General features: G+C 37.2%; 1 protein-coding gene across 2 annotated transcripts in view; it reads right to left on the bottom strand.

Annotated features, from left to right (window-relative positions):
* The window catches only part of Rab7 (RAS oncogene family member Rab7), a 61,555-nt gene that overhangs the window by 13,493 nt on the left and 28,575 nt on the right, over positions 1–19,487 (bottom strand). For both annotated transcript variants that reach the window (XM_081765762.1, XM_081765763.1), the window contains exons 3-4: positions 11,293–11,511; positions 4,410–4,642 (exon numbers count right to left, since the gene is read on the bottom strand). In XM_081765762.1, coding sequence (XP_081621888.1) covers positions 4,421–4,642; positions 11,293–11,511 — 441 coding nt within the window. In that variant the 3' untranslated portion in view covers positions 4,410–4,420. The remainder of the gene's footprint in view (positions 1–4,409; positions 4,643–11,292; positions 11,512–19,487) is intronic.

Below are 19,487 nucleotides of genomic sequence, written 5' to 3'. Positions count from 1 at the left end.
TTTATCTTATCTCTACTTTCAAAGGCTGTTCCCTAGAACGGTAAAAACTTGGTGTCTTCTCAAAGTTGAATAAACTGGGTAGAAGCATAGGTGGTTTCGCCGATCAGATGCGATTTGCATCGCCACTGCTCAATGATGCCAGCTGAAGGACAATCTCAAGAGCGAATCCGGGTGTGAATTAGGCCGAATTTTCATGTAGGCGATAGAAGCATGCCTTGCTTGCGATTTGGTAGCGTCTAAAGCCGACCAAAGACATCTTTGGATCTGAGTTTTGACGTTTTATAGAACAAAATTTTTCAATCTCTACTTATATTTGTACAGATAAAAAAAAATCGTGACCCAAAACTAAATTTCTTGACTATTATGAGTGTTTTCTGATTTCGTGACTTTCGTGACCGATGGACACCCTGTTACACTTATTACTGCCATATATTATCCTTAATGCATATACCTCTACGGTAGCTTCGGAGTTGCTACACGTAAGCCAGGGACATATGACACAGGACGATACAAAACACACTAGAGTGCCAGAAGCTACCCACTGAATCATAGAGAACCGCACTACTATGATGGCGCTATACAAATATGCAAGTCACCATTGCAGATTTAGGAGCTCTTAAAACCGCCATAAAGAAATATATATATCCATATCCAATCATTAACCGATAGAATGAGATGTCCTCAGTCACTGTTACAGCAAGAACATGTCGACCATGTGAAATATGGACACAAGCAGCCATTAACGAAGTTACTCCAATAATTCGCGGAAATCCCTTCAGGAAGCAGAAACTCTCAAGGGAAATGAAAATCCCACCTAGTATCATGTCATGTGTTATTAAAGGTAATTAACCTTCAGCTCGGAGCTTACCAACGAGGCACCGGCATTGACTTATACACGTTTGCGTCACGTAAGGACAATAAGAACGAAGACACTGCTTGAGAGGTATGTAAAAGGTCGGCAACACCACATCCTTTTCATAAGTGAAAAGATTTTCTTTGTGAAGGGAAAAAAAAAAAACCGCCAAAATGAGATTGTATGCACATAGTTTTTAGGACAAAATTTGCAAGCAGTGAGAAAGTCCCATGATTCATCTTATGTAATTATTTGTTGGAGGGATTATTACACAATGGTATTTCAGCAAGGCGGGAGTTAAAATGTGTGCCGACAACTATCAAAAGTGATGTATTGGAGTTAGTTATGAAGGCGTTAAGTACCACATTGTTCGCTGGACAGCACTGAACATTCCAATAAGATTCCGAACCTGATATAGGGAGAAAAAGACGACGCTGGATGGCGCCCAGTATGTCCGACTTAATGACCACTGACGATCGGCCTTCAGACAGTCCCTGTCTTATTCGTTTGCATTACCGATTGTGGAACCTTTTAGAGGAAAAGGCCAATTCTAAACCTCATCGTAATCTTCAAGCTTTGACATCACATTTGGTGTAGGCAGCAGCATAGATAGCAGTGCGTGTGGCGATACATGAGTGACCGGATCGTGAAGGTCACGAGTACACACATTAAGTACATAGCGGCGGTTGGTGCGGGTACTATGTAGATAAGTACTCCTACCACAAATTATATTGTGTTTAGTTACTTACTCTATGTACTAGGCGACTCTAGGCGACTCTATGACAGATAGAATGTATGGCAGCACCAGGTATAATTATAGTTCTGTAATTTTTCCAACTTTTTATATTAGTCAGGATGTGGGATGTTAATTACGGAATTGCGAAGCAGCAGAAAATAATAACTAAATTCAATTATGTTGTTTTCACTTGCGTTTTTAGTGTTGTAGATGCCTCCTAAATTTCAATATTCGTGATATTGTAACGTCCTTACTTTTTTGAACACTGAACAACAAGTGTGGTATAGCAGATTTTCCTTTAATATATAAACTTCAGTTATGTAATAAGCTGACGTAGTGCCATTTGGAAAATAAAATCGACTTTATGTTAGTTTAGCAAGGCTGTTAATCAGATTGTATTGCAGAGTATCTCGAACAATGTCCTCTTGTCCATATTCGCATCGTAGACAACTTCTTCAGCTTTAGTATTTATCAGATTAAACTGTTAGAAGGGCGTTTCAAGATAAATGTATGGCGTTAAATATATAAAGCAAAATAAGGAAACTGTCAGTGTCAACAATTTACGAGAATCTGACGCATATTTCTTGTAGCAACTAGAAAAGTCAAGAACTTACAGTTTGTATCTTGATACCGGTCGTGTTATTTATCTTGTAGAAGCCACTTTCAAAGCTCTGAATACCTAATTAATCTCAAATGATAACTTATGCTGCTATGATTAATTATTTCGAGAATTTGTTTACTTAGAAGTTAATCCAAAAATACCGTAAACAGGTTGAAATGCTAGTGAACTGAATCGCTGCAATTATTTAGTACTTTGAAAGTAGCAATACTGATAATAATAGTAAATTATTTTAAGAGTTGTACATATGAGTATTAATTCCATGTAAGCATCATAGTTCAATTCTGAGTGACTGGACGTGAACACAACAAGCTTGGTATGTCCTGATTGTGGATTCGTAAAAATTAAAACTGAATTTTTGTCAGTTAAACATAGCACTTGGGTGACGTAATGTTCTTCACAACTTCACTAGATTTGACAGGAAGGGAAGTGTACTCCTCAGCGTTGCCAACTTAAATAAATATTCGCTATATGAATCTGAAATGTTCAGTATTATTCAAAATTCGTATCTTTTCATCTTATGTATATGTAGAATGTAAAACGTGTACATAAAAACAAACATCTAAATTTCAATCTGTCCATACACTATACGAAAGCCGGCCAAAAAAATTAAACATCCACAAGCATTGGAAATATGGTATTTCGAGGGAGTGAGTAAACCATGTTTCTGGTTTAAGTGAACGCTGTTACCATAGGAACAGCAGGGATTGCCAAAATGTCCATGTGTTCTGTTAACCAAGAGATGTGTGGGAGGATTCCTTCTTCCTTCCTTAGAAATAATAATGGTCAAAAATTATTATTGACGGCGAAAGTTTTTTTTTTTTCATTCACTATTACTTATCGTTGTGTTGGTGGTGGATATAAAACCGAATTTTTGTGTATTGTAAAACTACTTTAAAGTTTTACGTGTATCTATTCGTTTATGTGTTAATGTCAGGGATGTGTGGAAACATTTATATAAATACTTCCTTACTTTTTCTTTAAGCTGGTACGTTTAAATATATATTACATTCAGCTATTTTTTATTTTAATAATTGATTTCAAATTCTATTGTACTGTGGTTAATTAAAGCTATTACTACGGAAGATAAAATATTTTAATCATAGTAAAGTGATAATGGTAATGTCACACGATAATTGTAAAAAAATAAATAAAAATATAAATAAATAACTAAACTTAATTCATATTCTATGTGATACCCTATTTATAGTTACTGAGTACTTTTCTTCCCCCCCTCTCTCTCTCTCTCTGAGGGAGAACGAAATGAACCCTGTATTCGCCTATTTAAGACAAACGTGGCATCATAGCCACGAACTTCGAAAGTAAAACTGAACAAACGGGGCTTGTTCTTTCGACGGCAGGCATATAAGCGACTTACCACTGACAAGTTTGAATAATCGTTGTTGGCAACACGTCTTGCGCATGCGTAGCATTCAACGATCCCCCCTCTTTTATCTAACTCACTCAGAAAGCAACGGTTTCAAAGTGAAAAATTAGCTTGCGCCATGTCAACGTTTTGTCGCATTTGTCTGAAACAAGATGTTATATACAAAAGATCGGTCACAAGTATGAGAATTCGAATTCTGTAGTCTGAATTATTAATCACATTTTATAGGTATACAAATCCTTTCCCTAACACGGGGAACGATAGCGCCAATGTAAATAAAGAAGTTCTTGAATAACATGGTTAGCAATATTTATTACAAGTATTGTGACTAATCCTCATGTGTACATAGTAAATTCCACGCCTCAATTTATTAAATTGTAGAAAAAGAAAAATTGTTCATCACTTAACTGGTGGGTTTTTCAGTAACCTACAATTTTTTTTTTTTTTTTAATAAGAGATTCGTATATGTTTATAGCATAATTTATTTCTCAGGTACCCTCCCCTTCTAGAGCACAGTTCGTAAAAGGTAACAACTATATTCAGTTACAAAACACGTTGATATAGTCAGCATTATAGATTTAGAAATGTAATCTTTGCGCTATATTACGAACATAAGGATAGTATTTGTACTTTGATATTATTACTTGTTCATACGGAATGACAACTCTCAAGCACTATACCATACGAATGGCAGAGCAAATAGTGAGGAAGGGAAAATCTGCTACACGTAGCGAAGTTGTATTGGCTAATACTACTAAATACTTGACTAGGCGCTTACAGACATTTTTTTCTCTCTCTTAAGCAATCAACTTACCTACTCCTCCATTAACATGCACATCCGTCCGATCTTGCTCCTTTCTGTTCATTCGTCAACTTGATTTGATCTGGGAATTCATTGTAGAGTTCAACCTCTGACTCCTGAGCCAATGCATTCTTTGCTATGGTCTGGAAAGCCTGTTCCACGTTAATAGCTTCCTTTGCACTCGTCTCAAAGTATGGAATGTTGTTTTTACTCTGGCACCATTGCTGAGCCCTTTTCGGAGATACCTGTCAAACAAAAAAAAAAAGTCCTCTCAAAATACGTTTCTCACTAAACTTATTCAAATAAATAAATAGATAAATAAATACAAGTACTTTTATTTAAACTCATACAATGTAGATGTCGTTATTACCCTTGTTTAAAGAAAATATTTAGAAAAAGATCCGACCCTGCAAGCCATCATGATGCCAACCCCAGTATTTATGATACTCAGAATTCCTTTAAAAATACTCCCCCCCCCACTTCTTCCCTTCTCAGTTCAAAATATTACTCCCTTATAACACCTTTCTTTATATGTATTTTATGTGAGAGTGTGATGGCAGAAAAGTAACTGTACAAATATGAATTTTGATCTGATTTTGAGTTTATTTATTTACAGGGTTGATATGTTTAAAACAAGTGTTTAAAACATGTTTAAAACGAGGGCTGTTGTTTTATTCAGTTTGTTTTAAACGTTTTAAACAAATTGTTTTAAACATGTTTTTGTTTTCGATGCTAGTTGGAAATGTTTAAAACAACTAAAATGTCAGATTGAAGAAGCTAATTTAATTTTCTAACAAACAACCCATCCTCCGTAGGATTTGTGCATGGAGTAAATTACAAGCAGAGTTATATTCTTACTATAACAGCAATTACTGAACGAAATTCTGCACATCAGTGTGCGTATAACTAAACCAACAGAAATTCAAATGAAGTATTTGAACATTTCTTAATTTCCAAGAATAACGGAGGTTAAACACACTACACACTATTCTAAGATCCAAATTGACAAATTCAAAACTTGGGTATTTTTTGATCACTATCATTTCCATAATAATGAACAATTCTCACATCGTAAGCTAGAAGAAATACTCTGACAAATACAACTCATAGAAAAGAGCAGTGACTAGCCTACAAGGAGCAAATGACATATTTTAACTAAATAGTTTTCAAGATACACCTCTATCTGCAACATGGGTAGCTAATAATGATTAGTGTCTACGGCATAACAACACAATTAACTCTAGACACAGGCCAAGGATTTTAACAAAATGGTAGACTCTCACGTTCGGGGCTCTGGTGACTCCCCCAATTATCACAGAGTCATAAGTTATACACCATTGGAAAGCTTATAGACCACACATTCCAACGAGGTAACATTCGTGAAATCCCGCCGTATTCGTAGAAAAAGAACAGACATAAAATATCATTAAAAATATGAAAATATTGACTTAGCGGGGCCCTGGCAACCCTTGCAGTCACCCTACGCTGACAAAATGATGCTAATGTGTAGGCCACATACTTGTGACAATAATATAAGAAATGGTAGCGTAATGAATTAGTTTTATGTAGGAAATATTTAAAAAAAAAAAAAAAAAAATATGCGCAGAAAAACATTAATTGAATTAGACATTCTCTTCCCTCCCCCACTATAGTACAACGTCCATATGCAGATCATTTTTGCTGCACACATCATGTACACGAACAAGAAAGACAGAAAAACATACAGGATACTATCATATAGGGGACGACTACATTGCTTCATATACCAATTTTTATGGATGTACCACAAAGGGGGAGGAATACCCGCCAAAACCTGATGAAAAATTATATATATATATATATATATATATAAAAAAAAAAACATCTTCATCCTCCCTCTCTCGGCCGTACGAGGGTCACTACGAAAGTTTTGAGATACGCATTGTTGTGGCACAGTATATGAATTCCAACAATTGCGTTCGGTAGTAGTATCCAGAGCGAAGAAGCGAAGCAAGTTTCAACTCGCCTCGCTTATCGGCGTGGCCGTATCGCCTTCACTTGTTTGTTGATGTGAGCAGTATTCGACTGTCTAGAATGGAGCTAAAAAGGGAACATTTTCGGGCAATGATCCTTTACGATTTTAAAAATGGCTTGAATGAGACAAAGCCTTGACCGTTTGCAGGGAGCATTTGGGGATCTTGCTCCTTCCCGTGCTACAATTTTTCGGTGGTAGCCCGGACATCGCTTAAAGATGAAGAGAGAGCTGGACGACAGGCAACAGCCGTGTCAGATGAGAGCATTGCCGCTGTGGAACAAATGATTCGAGGAAATCCTCGAACAACTTTCAAGGACATTGAATCTACAGTGAACATTGGATCGCCAGCAGTAACAAAAATTCTTCATGATCATCTTCGGCTCAGGAAGGTTTCATCTCGTTGGGTTCCTCACATTTTGAACAGCAGAAGCTCATGCGTGAGGAATGGTGTGAATTGCTTGCAAGATTTGATGGAGGCAATTCTCGACGCGTCTCTGACATTGTTACTGGTGATGAGACTTGGATCTATCAATTTGACCCTGAAAATAAACGCCAGTCTACAGTTTGGATCTTTCCAGACGAAAATCCACCCACGAAAGCGAAGCGACCACGAAGTGTGGGGAAGATGGTCGCAACTTTCTTCTTCAAATCTGGCCATGTTGCAACTGTTCCACTCGAAGAACAAAGGACTGTTACTGCTCAGTGGTACACCACTGTTTGCCTAACAAAAGTGTTCCAGAAGCTTCGGGATCGGCGTGCAAGAACTGGATTGCGTGGGATCCTGCTTCATCATGACAACGCGTCCGCACACACGGCCAACATCACAATTCAGTTTTAGAATCTACGGAGGTCAAACTTATGACTCATTCGCCGTATAGCCTTGAGCTGGCCCCGTGAGATTTTTTTCTGTTTCCCAGGATCAAAAATCGCATGCGTGGGAAGAGATTTTGCAGCTCTGAAGAAGCTGTAGTGGCTTACGAGAATGAACTTTCAACACTTGAAGAAAAAGACTGGCAACACTGCTTCCAAAAGTGGTTTTCGAGGATGCAGAAGTGTGTACAGTGTAATGGTGAATACTTTGAGAAAATGTAAGAGTTAAATTTATTTTAAGTATGTAAGTTATTTCACATCTCAAAACTTTCGTAGTCACCCTCGTATACATAAAATGCAACTGACGGAAAGTTCATCCCTCAAAAATAGTTCGGTACCAAATCATCTTTCTAGCTTAATTACGGACTGAGCTATTGATGTTTGTTGTAAAAATAAATGTAATTTACGTCAAAAAACTTAAACTCAAAAAATTGGCTAACTTTGCCCCCTCCCTGCTCCCCCATATAAGAAAGAAGCACAAATACACGATATTACATGTAGTGGCCTAGTTCATTGCTTTACTTAACAATTTTTATGAATCTATCCCCCAAAAGGGGGAATGGCCCCCCAAAAAAAACTGTTGGAAAAAAAGAAAACACGATATTTACCCTCCTCCCACATACATAAAATGCACACCAGCAAAGCTGCATCTTTCAGGAATAAATTGGTACTAAAACCATCTTCTAGCCTTAATTTGAGGTTTAAGACTGAGCCATTGAGGTTTAAAAAGCCCTGAAACAGCGGTTACGTCAATGGGCGTTTAAAGATTAAGAATGCAGACGACCAGTAGAACGTAACGCAAAGAAACTAAACTACATATTCTGTGAACGGGATCGGGAAAATCCCGATTTCTTTCTCTGGAATTGAACATTTGGGCGGATCGAGATTAGGGAAGTTCCCGAAATTTGATCTAGCGGTTGAATATAGATGGCAAGCAATACCTAAGAGTGTAAAAATGTAATATAAATGCCTATTTAGATTATTGTTTTAAACGGTACTTTGTTTTAAACGTTAAAAACGTTTTAAACAAAAAAACATGTTTTAAACATAAAAAAGTTTTTCCTTTTTTAAAAAAGGTTTTTTTTTTCAACCCTGTTTATTTATTCACTAAGTTCCATACAGCACAAGGCCATTTGGCTGAAACTGAAAATCATCAACATCGAAAACAGAAATAAAAAACATAAAATAAAAGAAAGTTCACTTCTAAATTTGCAATATTTTCTTCAGTTGATATCTAAAATTTCGTTCAGTAGTAAACATGTTGAAATCTGTTGAAACTGTGTTATAATCTTGCGCTAGTCTGTAAAAGGAGCGCTTAATAACTGATAGCCTAGGAGTCTCGTAGGTTAGCAAACTTTAGGGAGCGAGTTCTCCGCGGTGGAACACGAAGGTTAATCTGGGATAATAATTCAGAATCAACTTTTCCATTGATGATCTTATATAGGTAAAGTAAATCAGCTGCGCGACGTCGTTTTTCAGGGATACATAGATTCATTAAAGACATTAATTAGTTCCTTTCTCGAGTGATCACGTAACTGAAGAATTCTAAATCTAACTATGGCAAGAAAGAAATCAATGCGAGATAGATTAGTAGATGCAGCGCTATATTCCATACAGGTGAACAATATTCAATGATCGGGGAAATAAAAGCCTTATAGAACATCCTAAGGGCAGGGAGACTTTGTATTTCAGGAAATCGAAGAAGACCAAGTAATTTTATGACTTTGGATGAGGTCAGTATGATGTGATCCGGAAAGGAGTTTTTCGTCAAAGACAATATCTAGATCATTTTGAGCTGAAACCCGTTTAATGGGTACATTATTGACGTTATATCTGACAAAGTACAATCTTTTTCTAAGGAAATAGAAAGAGTAGAACATTTGTTGGCGTTTAGCGTCCCTTTCAGCACTGAAGCTATATATGAGACGTGGAATCCGAACACGGTTTGAATGTGTAATGACATGAGAAAAGTATAGACATAGCATTTTCAAAAGGAAATTAAAACATTTTTTTTTTTTTCCAATACGAATAGTTGCTAAATGAGTACGTTCACACAAAATTCTATGACTGCTGCCTCAACCTGACTGCTAATTGCAACATTTAGCTTACACGTCTACAAATGGTATGGAGGGACCAAGTAATACGAAGACAATCAACATACATTTAGAGAAAATTTTCATTTCACTACTACCTTAAATTACATATAAATATTATAGTTCGGAAATGTTCTACTTTCTTTCCTCATTTACTTTCGAACAAATTCGTCTACTTACTAACTGTATGACCCATACGAAATTAATAAACTGGATACAGAGAACACTAGCTGTAAGAAGAGCTAATACCACATATTAAGACATAAGTGACGTATGTGTCATTGGATACAATCGTCTTATAGAACTGGCAGAATCTTAAAAACCTTAGCGGGTGGTAATCGGAACTGTCCGAACCATCATATCCTCTTACTACTGACATGGTAACTTAACTTATGTTCAACGACGTTGCCATAGCTTTGGTCCCCATTACACTGTGATTACTGGTTTACACATGTGGGTTCTTTCTTTCTATATAGAGACGGGGGAAATAAACAAACACTGACCAACTTGCCTGCATATATAGTTCATTCCTTCTCAATGGAAAAATAAATATTCTGTTGAAAGCAGGTTGAAAGTGTCAAATAACAAAGCAACATCAAGTACTCAGAGTTTCCAGACTACTTTTTTCTTCGCCAAAACATTTGAGACATTCCATTCCTTATTTATGTGACGGAGGAGATCAGCTTTTGCTCACCCCCTATTTTCGCCGAGAGCTGCCGTCCAGTTCGAATTTTGTTCCTCTCCAAAGGAAGAAGGAGATAACACTCAAAGTGTCAAATAACAAAACAACATAAACCATTCGGAGTTTCCACGCTGCTTTTCTTTCTTTTTCGCTAAAATCTTTCTCAAGTGACAGAGAGGAATATGCACTCCTCTGGTCAGGAATTGTCAGCTAGCTAAATTTCTTGGCAACATCGGATTTCGGAGCAAATATCTGTTTCACTACCATGTACTAGGAGGAGAAGGCTAATAGGTCAATTTTCCATACCTCCCTCTCAATGTTTTTAAGATGTTTCAAAAAGTCTAAACACGACTATATATATGACTTTCTTTTATCCACAAATGCAGCTTTATTATAAAATGAATATAAGTATCTTTAACCAATCACAAGCAATCATCCACATTAAGTCAATACTTTCAAAGTAGACTTAAAAAGTAATTTTTACACAATACACCAGTTTTCATATTAGTTAATACTTTTTTATACTAGTCTGAATCTTGAAGTGACTTTCTATCATAGTTTTCTACGAAGCGAATAGCATCTTCGAATCATTAATTTATTACTCATTTATATAGATTACTAGCTCCAATTGATATTTGAGACTACATGAATTGATATTTGAGACTACACGTCGAAAAAATTGTCACTTTCGCGTAAATTTCGTGGAATATCGAGACTTGTTGCAAATTTCGCTAATTCGACAAAATTTCGCATTTAATCGCGAGCGTTATATGAACTAACAAATAGTGAAAAAATATATATTTTTAAGTATACAATATTCTCATACAAAACTGATACATTTCGCGTTTTCACGTATCACCAAAAAATCGTGTCTCTATACATTAGGTACTGTGAGTGCTCTACGTGTGATTTAACTTCAAACGTTCCTCCAAAATCTACTGAAGTTTTGGAATGATCCAATGGTAATGATCTCATTCAACCGAATTATCAGCGGATGTTGGTCCCCCGTTTGATTCTTGGAAAAGAAAGAAAAGAAAAAAAAATCTCTATTGAACGAGAAGCGTAAATAATTAAGAAGCTACCCAAATTAAGAGATAAGTGAAATATGATGGTGTTTCAATCTATGCTGAGCATACATCATCCAACTAAGAGCTTGTGGCTGGTCATTCTCTTTCCCGGACAGGCATGAAGTTTTAATAGTAATAATAGTACACGTCTTATTAAAAAACAACTTACCGCCCGATGTTCCAAATCTATTTTGTTACCCAAAACAACAAAAGGAAAATTTTCGGGGTCGCGAGGAGAAGCCTGAATCAAGAATTCATCTCTCCAACTATCCAGTGACTTGAAAGTGTTGGGTGCTGTTACATCAAACACTAACACGCAACAGTCTGCTCCTCTATAGAAAGCTACACCCAGACTTTGAAACCGTTCCTGTCCCGCTGTATCCCATATCTGAAAAAATAAATAAATAAAAATCAATACACTGTACATGAAAACAACAAGTAACTTACAAAAACAGTAAGTACCTTACTACGCTACTAAAATTGAGCCATAACTGAGAAATATATCAACAATAATAACTACATCCAATAATTTATTTAGAAGCCGTTGGTTCTTGCACCCAATGTTAAGACACTACAAGAAAAATTAAAAAAATAATTAACGACCAGCAGAACTAAGACCTATCACCTCTGGCCTTGCTTCTGTTTGGAAGATATGACATAACGTAAAACAAGTCTCTCATCAGTAGATCTCTTAGTTACAGTAAAGTATGGGAATGTTAATTTCTGCAATTCGTTAAATGCTCCAGGGTGTCTGAATGTTCCTCATATCATGCATAAACATTTCGGAACTTGTGAACACGGCAGCTCTACTCTCGGAAGATGGAAGTGTCCACTGAAGATTTATTTAGGATTTTTAGATTTCTGGGCTTTCGACATCTATGGCCATTTAGCCCGTCACGTATGAGGGATGACGTCCCTCGATGAGCTGACTATTTGCCGAAAGGGAAGGAAGGAAGCAGCCTGGAACCATTAAGTTAGGTATCTGCCCAGTGTGAATGAGGAAAATCTTATTCATGGTGGTTGCCCAGAAGAAACTTCTTACACTTTTTTCGACCGAGTGCCATACCAGGAATCGAACCCGGGACCGCTCGCACCGAAGGCGTTAGCGACTACGCTACGCAGGGCAACTGGACATTTATCATAAAGATGTTGCAGAAATGTCAACATCTGGTTACTGAAAATTTTCCAAATAAACACACTACTTCAATTTTAATACAATACGACCATTATATGTTCCTGTGGTGGTGATGATAAAAAAAATTTAAACTTATTTCAGGCATATTACTCGAATGCCTTTCCTCAAGATTTTACGCTAAATTGTATTTTAAAAAAAGACTATTCAGATTATAGAATATAGCGCTTCAGTACCAGAAATATCCAATACTGTGATGGGCTGTATGGTAACACAATGTGGGCTAAACCCTGTAATGTGAATAGCCATCTTGACAATTTAGACTAATTAAACATTCTCAGGAAAGGACTTGAGTAACGTCAGAAATACAGACGGGGAATTAAAAATCGTTAATCACCACCACCAAAGGAACACATAAAGGTCAGTATTGTGTTAAACTTAAAATGTGTTCTATACGTTCAATTACTTCTGACGCTAGTTCATCCTCACGTTCACATGTATGCGTGGACCAAAGTCATGCTACTAGATACAACTCCACACCATCACAGAACTTCTCCTGAATCATACCTCCCACATATTGCAGGCGAAATGCACTCGACGCCTTGCATTATTACGACAGAATTAAAAACCGATCACATTACACGTTTCCAGTTTACTACAGTCCAATGCGTGTGTTCTTAAGCTATGCACCTTCTTTTGTGGTACTTAACCTCAACTATTCATTATGTGAATTCCTTTAGCAATGTTCTTTTGAAAATTAGTTGAGATGAACCGGTGTTCCCGTTGGGTTTGGAAGCCATTTTCCTTGACCAAACGTGAAAGTCGTCGACGGCCCCTCCGGATTAAGATGCATTTACGATAACAGTTCTGATGCAGTTTTGCATTCACAAGCGTGCTGCTAGATCATCTCTTGTAGACACTTGCACAGTCCGTTTTCATACACAAGCATATCGAGTAACTTAACTCCTATATGGCTGACTACAATGGCTTTTTTTTTTTTTGGCATTGTCATTTGTTTTTAAAAACAATACTGACACGCTGTTTCAATATAACCAACTGGCACAATCACTTCAGTTAACTGCAATGGTTATAACGATACAAGCGGACCAATGCTAGTTCTAGAGCGTGGTGATTAAGTGTGATGTATACTTCTATTGGAGAAGATGCGTTAAGAAAATCATTTCCTTCCAAACTTAAGAAACGAAGTATAGGATCTGGGGTAATGAAAATAATGTGTTGGAAGGCTGTAAGATCAAAAAAGAAAGAAAAATTTGAATAACTAACGATCCCTTGTAGTGAACTACTAATGCATTAAATTAAAATACACTGAATAATTTATATACTTAATCGAAATGATCATTAATTTCTTTCTTCGTACTCTTGTGTGCAATATCCTGTAGAACTTCAGGTTGCTGTGTAGTGGTATTATGATGTAAATAATTTATTTATTAGATATACATGGAAAGAATTTCAGGGTCCTTTCTTTAAAAGGTATTTCCAAAACAATCATCAGAATGTTTCTAGATTATCTGAGCAGTATCCCTAGCTTAATTTAAGTCTCTGTATGTTATTGAATGTCTACGTTAATTATTTCGCGTTATGTGCCTAATCCGGTCTTTAATCAATGTCACAACGTGAAAAATCGTGAATGGCAAATGCAAACAGAACTGCTGAATTGTAAAAATGAATTCGAAAGGGGAATTAAATGAAGTGATATGAAAGGAAATGATATCTTTAGTTTAACGTTGCTCGGATATGCTCTTTAGAATACTAACGATGACTGATTATTAAAAAGTGGTAGAATGAAAACGTGGAAGAAAACTGGAGAATTGTAGAAATAATAAACACTTCTGACCAAAGTACATACACTTGTTTATTAAAAACTAAATTACAATGTAACGGTTTCGACAACTTAACGTTGTCTTCATCAGACACTAACTCTGATGAAGACAACGTTAAGTCTGATGGGTTAGTGTCTGATGAAGACAACGTTAAGTTGTCGAAACCGTTACACTGTAATTTAGTTTTTCATAAACAAGTTTATATACTCTGGTCAGAAGTGTTTATTATTTTTTTAGTGAGTTCCAGAGTCGTGATGGATAGAGTTGCATGGAGAGTTGTGTTAAAAAAAAACTGAAGGTCATACTAAAATCCATCACAAACACAGACTTGGATTGGATCACGGACCACTGACGAAAGGTGAGTTCTCATAACTGAGCCATTGTGGTGTATGGCAGAGTTTAGTGACCCCAGTAATGGAAGAAAAGTCGTAAGGTGGGAAGTTGTTGAGGAGCAAATATGCAGTGGTATTGTCATTGTCACTTGTTAAGAGTGGTAGTGTGTGGCCTAGCATAGCGTAGTTGCTAATGCTCTACTGTCTGGTCCGAGCGGTCCCGGTTCGACTGCCAGTAGGAACACTTTTGGTCGAAAAGGTGCAACAGGTTTTCAGGCCAACCACCCTAAGTAAGGTTTCCGTCATTCACAGAAGGCAAATGCCGGGACTGTACGTAACATACAGGTCTCAGGGTACTTCCTTAACGCTTGCCCGGATAGTGTGCTCGTATGGACATCATCCTTCATACGTGATGGGCTTACGGTCACAGATGCCGATAATGGCCAGAAATATGCATAAATACATATAAGAGTGGTAGTAAGTTTCCACGCTGCTTAATGAGGAAGAGATTTTTGGACAGGGAAATAGTATCATGGCTGACACATTTAAATAAAATCTTGTTATGGTTATACTCTGTATTCAAATCGAATGCTTCCACTATGGATTCAGGCAGAGTTCTGCAGTTTATTGCACCGCTAGTTTGATGTAAGTCATACTTTGTGCTATAATGAGTGTGGAAGTTATTTAATGCAACTTATGTGAAATCTGATGTAATTATCTGTATACTAGTGACTTACATTACTCCTCAAGTTTTGTTTATATATATATATATATATATATATATGGGTGATTCCACGAAAAAGGGAAATTTTCTGTCACGGGCATTTCTTCAAACTACTACTAGAAAGAATCACCTCATTTTTATTTTGTTTGGTAGTAACAGTCACAAAGTAGGTATGCCAAGTATAACAGTTTGCAAATATAACACGAAACATACGTAAAAAATTAGTTATTACCCAATTTCTCAACACCGTGGGTGACACAGTCAACAGTTGACTGATTTTAATCAATAAATTACAACTGAACTCGCAAATCAAACATCATTTAATGGTAATTAAATGGAAGAGAACACTTCAATGTTTCGGTTTTGTGGAAAGTAAACCTTTATAACGATTATTTTCGAAAGCTTGGCTATGCTTCGTTTCTGTCACCTCTATTTCGTCTCAACTCCATGGCAATAGAAAAAAATATCATTGCTCTCAACAGATAGCATGGTCGTCCACATTGGCAACACCCACAAGAAGACAAGGCAGGCATGTTTGACTGAAGAACAGAAAAAGTTTGTGCATGTGTTAAAAGCTATAGGAAAAATATTTTTGTGTGTGGAACGCAGATGCGTATATTAATTGATACTCAACACCATGGTATTTATTACTGAATGTATTTGTATGGTATATACCTTCTTTCCCTTGAGGAACCTACGCCTTAACATAGAAAATTCGTACACAATTACTCTCATGTACTGGTTAAAAAGTGGGCCGGTAAAGATAAATTATATTCGATTTTCTCAACTCCATGTCCATCTGAAAACTAAGGAATCCACGGTGTTGAGACAAGTTCACGGAGTTGATAATCCTATAGTGTTTGTTATGCTCATGCTCTTCCAAATATTTGTTCTTTAAATATATTGGTAGAAATAAAGCTCGTTTATGGTCTAGTGACTAGTATGCTCACCTTTCGTGCGTGGTCCTGGGTTTGTTTCCCGGTGGGAGCTCAAAAATTAATGGTGTTTACTTCGCACAGTGAGGCAATTGAAAAACTCATTGGAGTAGAGATGTACTGAAACCTGATCAGGCAGACCATCGCAACGGCCGTAGGAGCCGACACGCTGACCACGTGTCATTCACACTCAAAGGCCGGCTGGTGGGTCCTAGCCCATTTAAGGAGTGTTTCGCGGAAGTTCAAATTTGGGGCTGTCAGGCAGCCGGAGGTAAAACTTCAGTCAAGTCAAGATGGATGGTATCTGTTTTTAACCTATTGAAGTCTCAATCTTATGATCAACTAACTGTTTTCTTTTCAGAGATTGTCGAAGAGTCTGAGGGCAATATACGGACAGTCAATTTTATGACGCGGATCGGGAGGAATTTCTCCTGGCCTACTAAACCATACGTTTAAAAAGCGTTGGCAATTGCCATTCTGTGTAGACTAGAACAGCCCTTTCCTGTTTCCTCAAGACATTTCCTTCATTGGAGTGGAAAATCAGGGCTACTTAACAAAGAAAATCGAATTATCGAAAGAAAACAGAAATGATGAGTGCCTTACACTGTCATTTAGTGTGCATTATACAGGACGTTTCAAAACAATACCGACAACGTTTGGGAGGTGATTCCTAACACCAAGATAAGATAAAAAGTATAGACCAATCTGGGTGCACAAATGCTTCCTTTCGCAGCTATGGGCTGCCGAAAACATGAAAAAAAAAAAGAACTTTAAAGGCCCATAGCATAGAACTATGGGACCTACAGTAGTCGGGTCAGACTTCACTTAGGAATTAGTATGTGCGCTATCCAAATATCCATGTTTCAGAATCTTGCGGCACTTCCACAACAACTTTTATAGAAGTAGTTGGTGAGTGCTTCAGATTATACGCCCGTAGCCAAACTCCCTCTATAAAAATTGCTTCGTGAGTACCTCAGGATTCTGAAACATATTTTTGGATAGTGCACATATTAGTTCCTAAGTGAAGTCGTGACCCGACTACGGCAGATCTCATAGTTTTGGAGCTATGGACCTTTAAAGTTCATTTTTTTTTCATGTTTCGGCAGCCTATAACTCCGAAAGGAAGCATTTGTGCACCCAGTTGTCTATACTTTTCGTCTTAGCTTGGTGTCAGGAATCAGCTCCCAAACGATGTGTGTATTGTTTTGAAACACCTTGTATATATACCAAATATACAAATACACTTACCAAATGTTGAAAAAGTATTGCACTTTCGACGTGTTGACTTGATCACACAGAGAAGACAGACGGTTTACATAAGCTCAGAAAACAAATGAAGTAGACAACAGACAGGTTTAGTGACTACTTCAATTGTTTCGTAAGCTTGTGAAAAGTGTCCTCTCCATGTGATAGGCAACATATTGAAAGCGCAATAATTTGTCAATATTCGATAAGTGTACACCCTCCATTCCAAAAGAAACCAAACTTTTGAAAACAAATAGTACCACTAGTGCCATCTGTTGTAATATTTTACCGGTAGATGGCGTAGTCCCTCATTGACAACTGGTATAAATGTCATGACATTTGGATGCACGGCAACAAAGTTATTGCGTTTCAACTGTCAGTGTGTTGTGTACATCGGTCGGAAAATGAGTTTCAAACAACGAGCTGCAATTGAGTTTTGTGTTAAGCTGGATAAAACTTTTAGTGAAACGCACCAAATGCTACAAAATGCATATGGTGATGAGTGTCTATCCCGTACGCAAGTTTACGAGTGGTTCAGGCGATTCAAATCGGGTAGAGAGACGCTCGATGATGACGAAAGATCAGGCCGTCCCAGAACCGGATTATCGGAAGAAAACATCGAAAAAGTGCGTGAATTCATCAAACATAACAAAAAATCGTCAGTGAAAGTTATTGAAATGGAATTAGGCATTCCTCAAACAACCGCATACCGCATTTTGACCGAAGTTTTGGGCTTTAAGAAGGTTAATTCGCGGTTTGTACCACACAAACTCACCGAAGACCAAAAAGTTGATCGAATTGCGCATTGCAAAGACATCGTTAAAAGTGCTCGGCAGGATCGAAACTTCTTGAAATCGATTGTAACTGGTGACGAGACGTGGTGTTTTGAATATGAGCCCGAAACAAAGCGGCAAAATACTGAATGGAGAGCGCCGGATGAAGGAACACCCAAAAAAAGTCGCTTGGTGAAGTCAAAAGTTAAGGTGATGCTGACTTGTTTTTACGATTCAAAAGGAATTATCCACAAAGAATTTGTTCAGCCCGGCCAGACAGTCACTGGAGAGTTTTACTTGGGCGTCATGAAGCGTTTGCTGGCAAGAATTCGTCGTATTCGGCCCGAATATCGCGAAATCGGCAGTTGGACTCTTTTGGACGATAATGCACCATCACATCGTTCGCGACTTGTAACTGAATTTTTGGTCAAAAATCACATTATTCGGTTGCATCATCCGCCCTATTCACCTGATCTCGCTCCGTGCGATTTCTATCTGTTCCCGAAACTGCATTTGGCGATGAAAGGAAAGTGGCACGCATCGATTGATGCCATTGAGAAGGCGACGACCGCCGTCCTAAAGACCATTCCAATAAAGGACATGGAGAAGTCGTTTGACAACTTGTTGGAGCGTGCAAATATGTGTATCGATGCAGAAGGGGAATACATTGATTAATAAAAATGATTTGTTCCAAAATGTACATTGCTTTTGTGTTTTTTTTAAACGTTCGGTTTCTTTTGGAATGGAGGGTGTATGTGTATTTCTTTTTTTTCTTATTTACGTCACATTTTCTGGAGTATTTTTGTATAACAAATTACGTGTCATCTAGTTTGTTAGAATTTTATTCAACATAAGGAGAATAATTCTAACTTACAAAAGCTATTGGAAAATTATTTCAATTTTTATGTAAATTATAAGCTTAATCACTTATAAACCAAAACTTATCACCCAGATGTATCACGTTTCTCAACTCCACAGCAATTTTCAACTCCGTGTTAACTAATCTCAACTCCGTGGGTGCTGAAAAGTTTATTATTTTTTATTTACTACACCAATAACGATTCAGCTCTGCTGAACACCTAATTAACATGTACTTAGTAGTAGTAAGTGCATGTGATATTTTTATCGAAATAGGCGACCATCAACGGAACAAAAATTTTCCAAGTGAAAATTTCCCTTTTTCGTGGAATCACCCATATATATATATATATATATATATACAAATATACATGTCACTCAATATTTTCCACTAATCTACGTTCAATCGATCTGTTTTCTTGCGCTATGAAGTCAAGATATTTCTATATAAAGTTAACCCTACACCATTTCATTTTTCTCGGCGTTCGGAGCCACTTCCGTTGCAACTTCACTATCACTGGAAG

The sequence above is a fragment of the Thermobia domestica genome, chromosome 7 (assembly GCF_964235325.1).
Source record: "Thermobia domestica chromosome 7, izTheDome1.hap1.1, whole genome shotgun sequence".
Classification (NCBI taxonomy): domain Eukaryota; kingdom Metazoa; phylum Arthropoda; class Insecta; order Zygentoma; family Lepismatidae; genus Thermobia; species Thermobia domestica.
The sequence above is the reverse complement of the archived record's forward strand: the minus strand, read 5'-3'. Positions and strand labels throughout refer to the sequence as shown.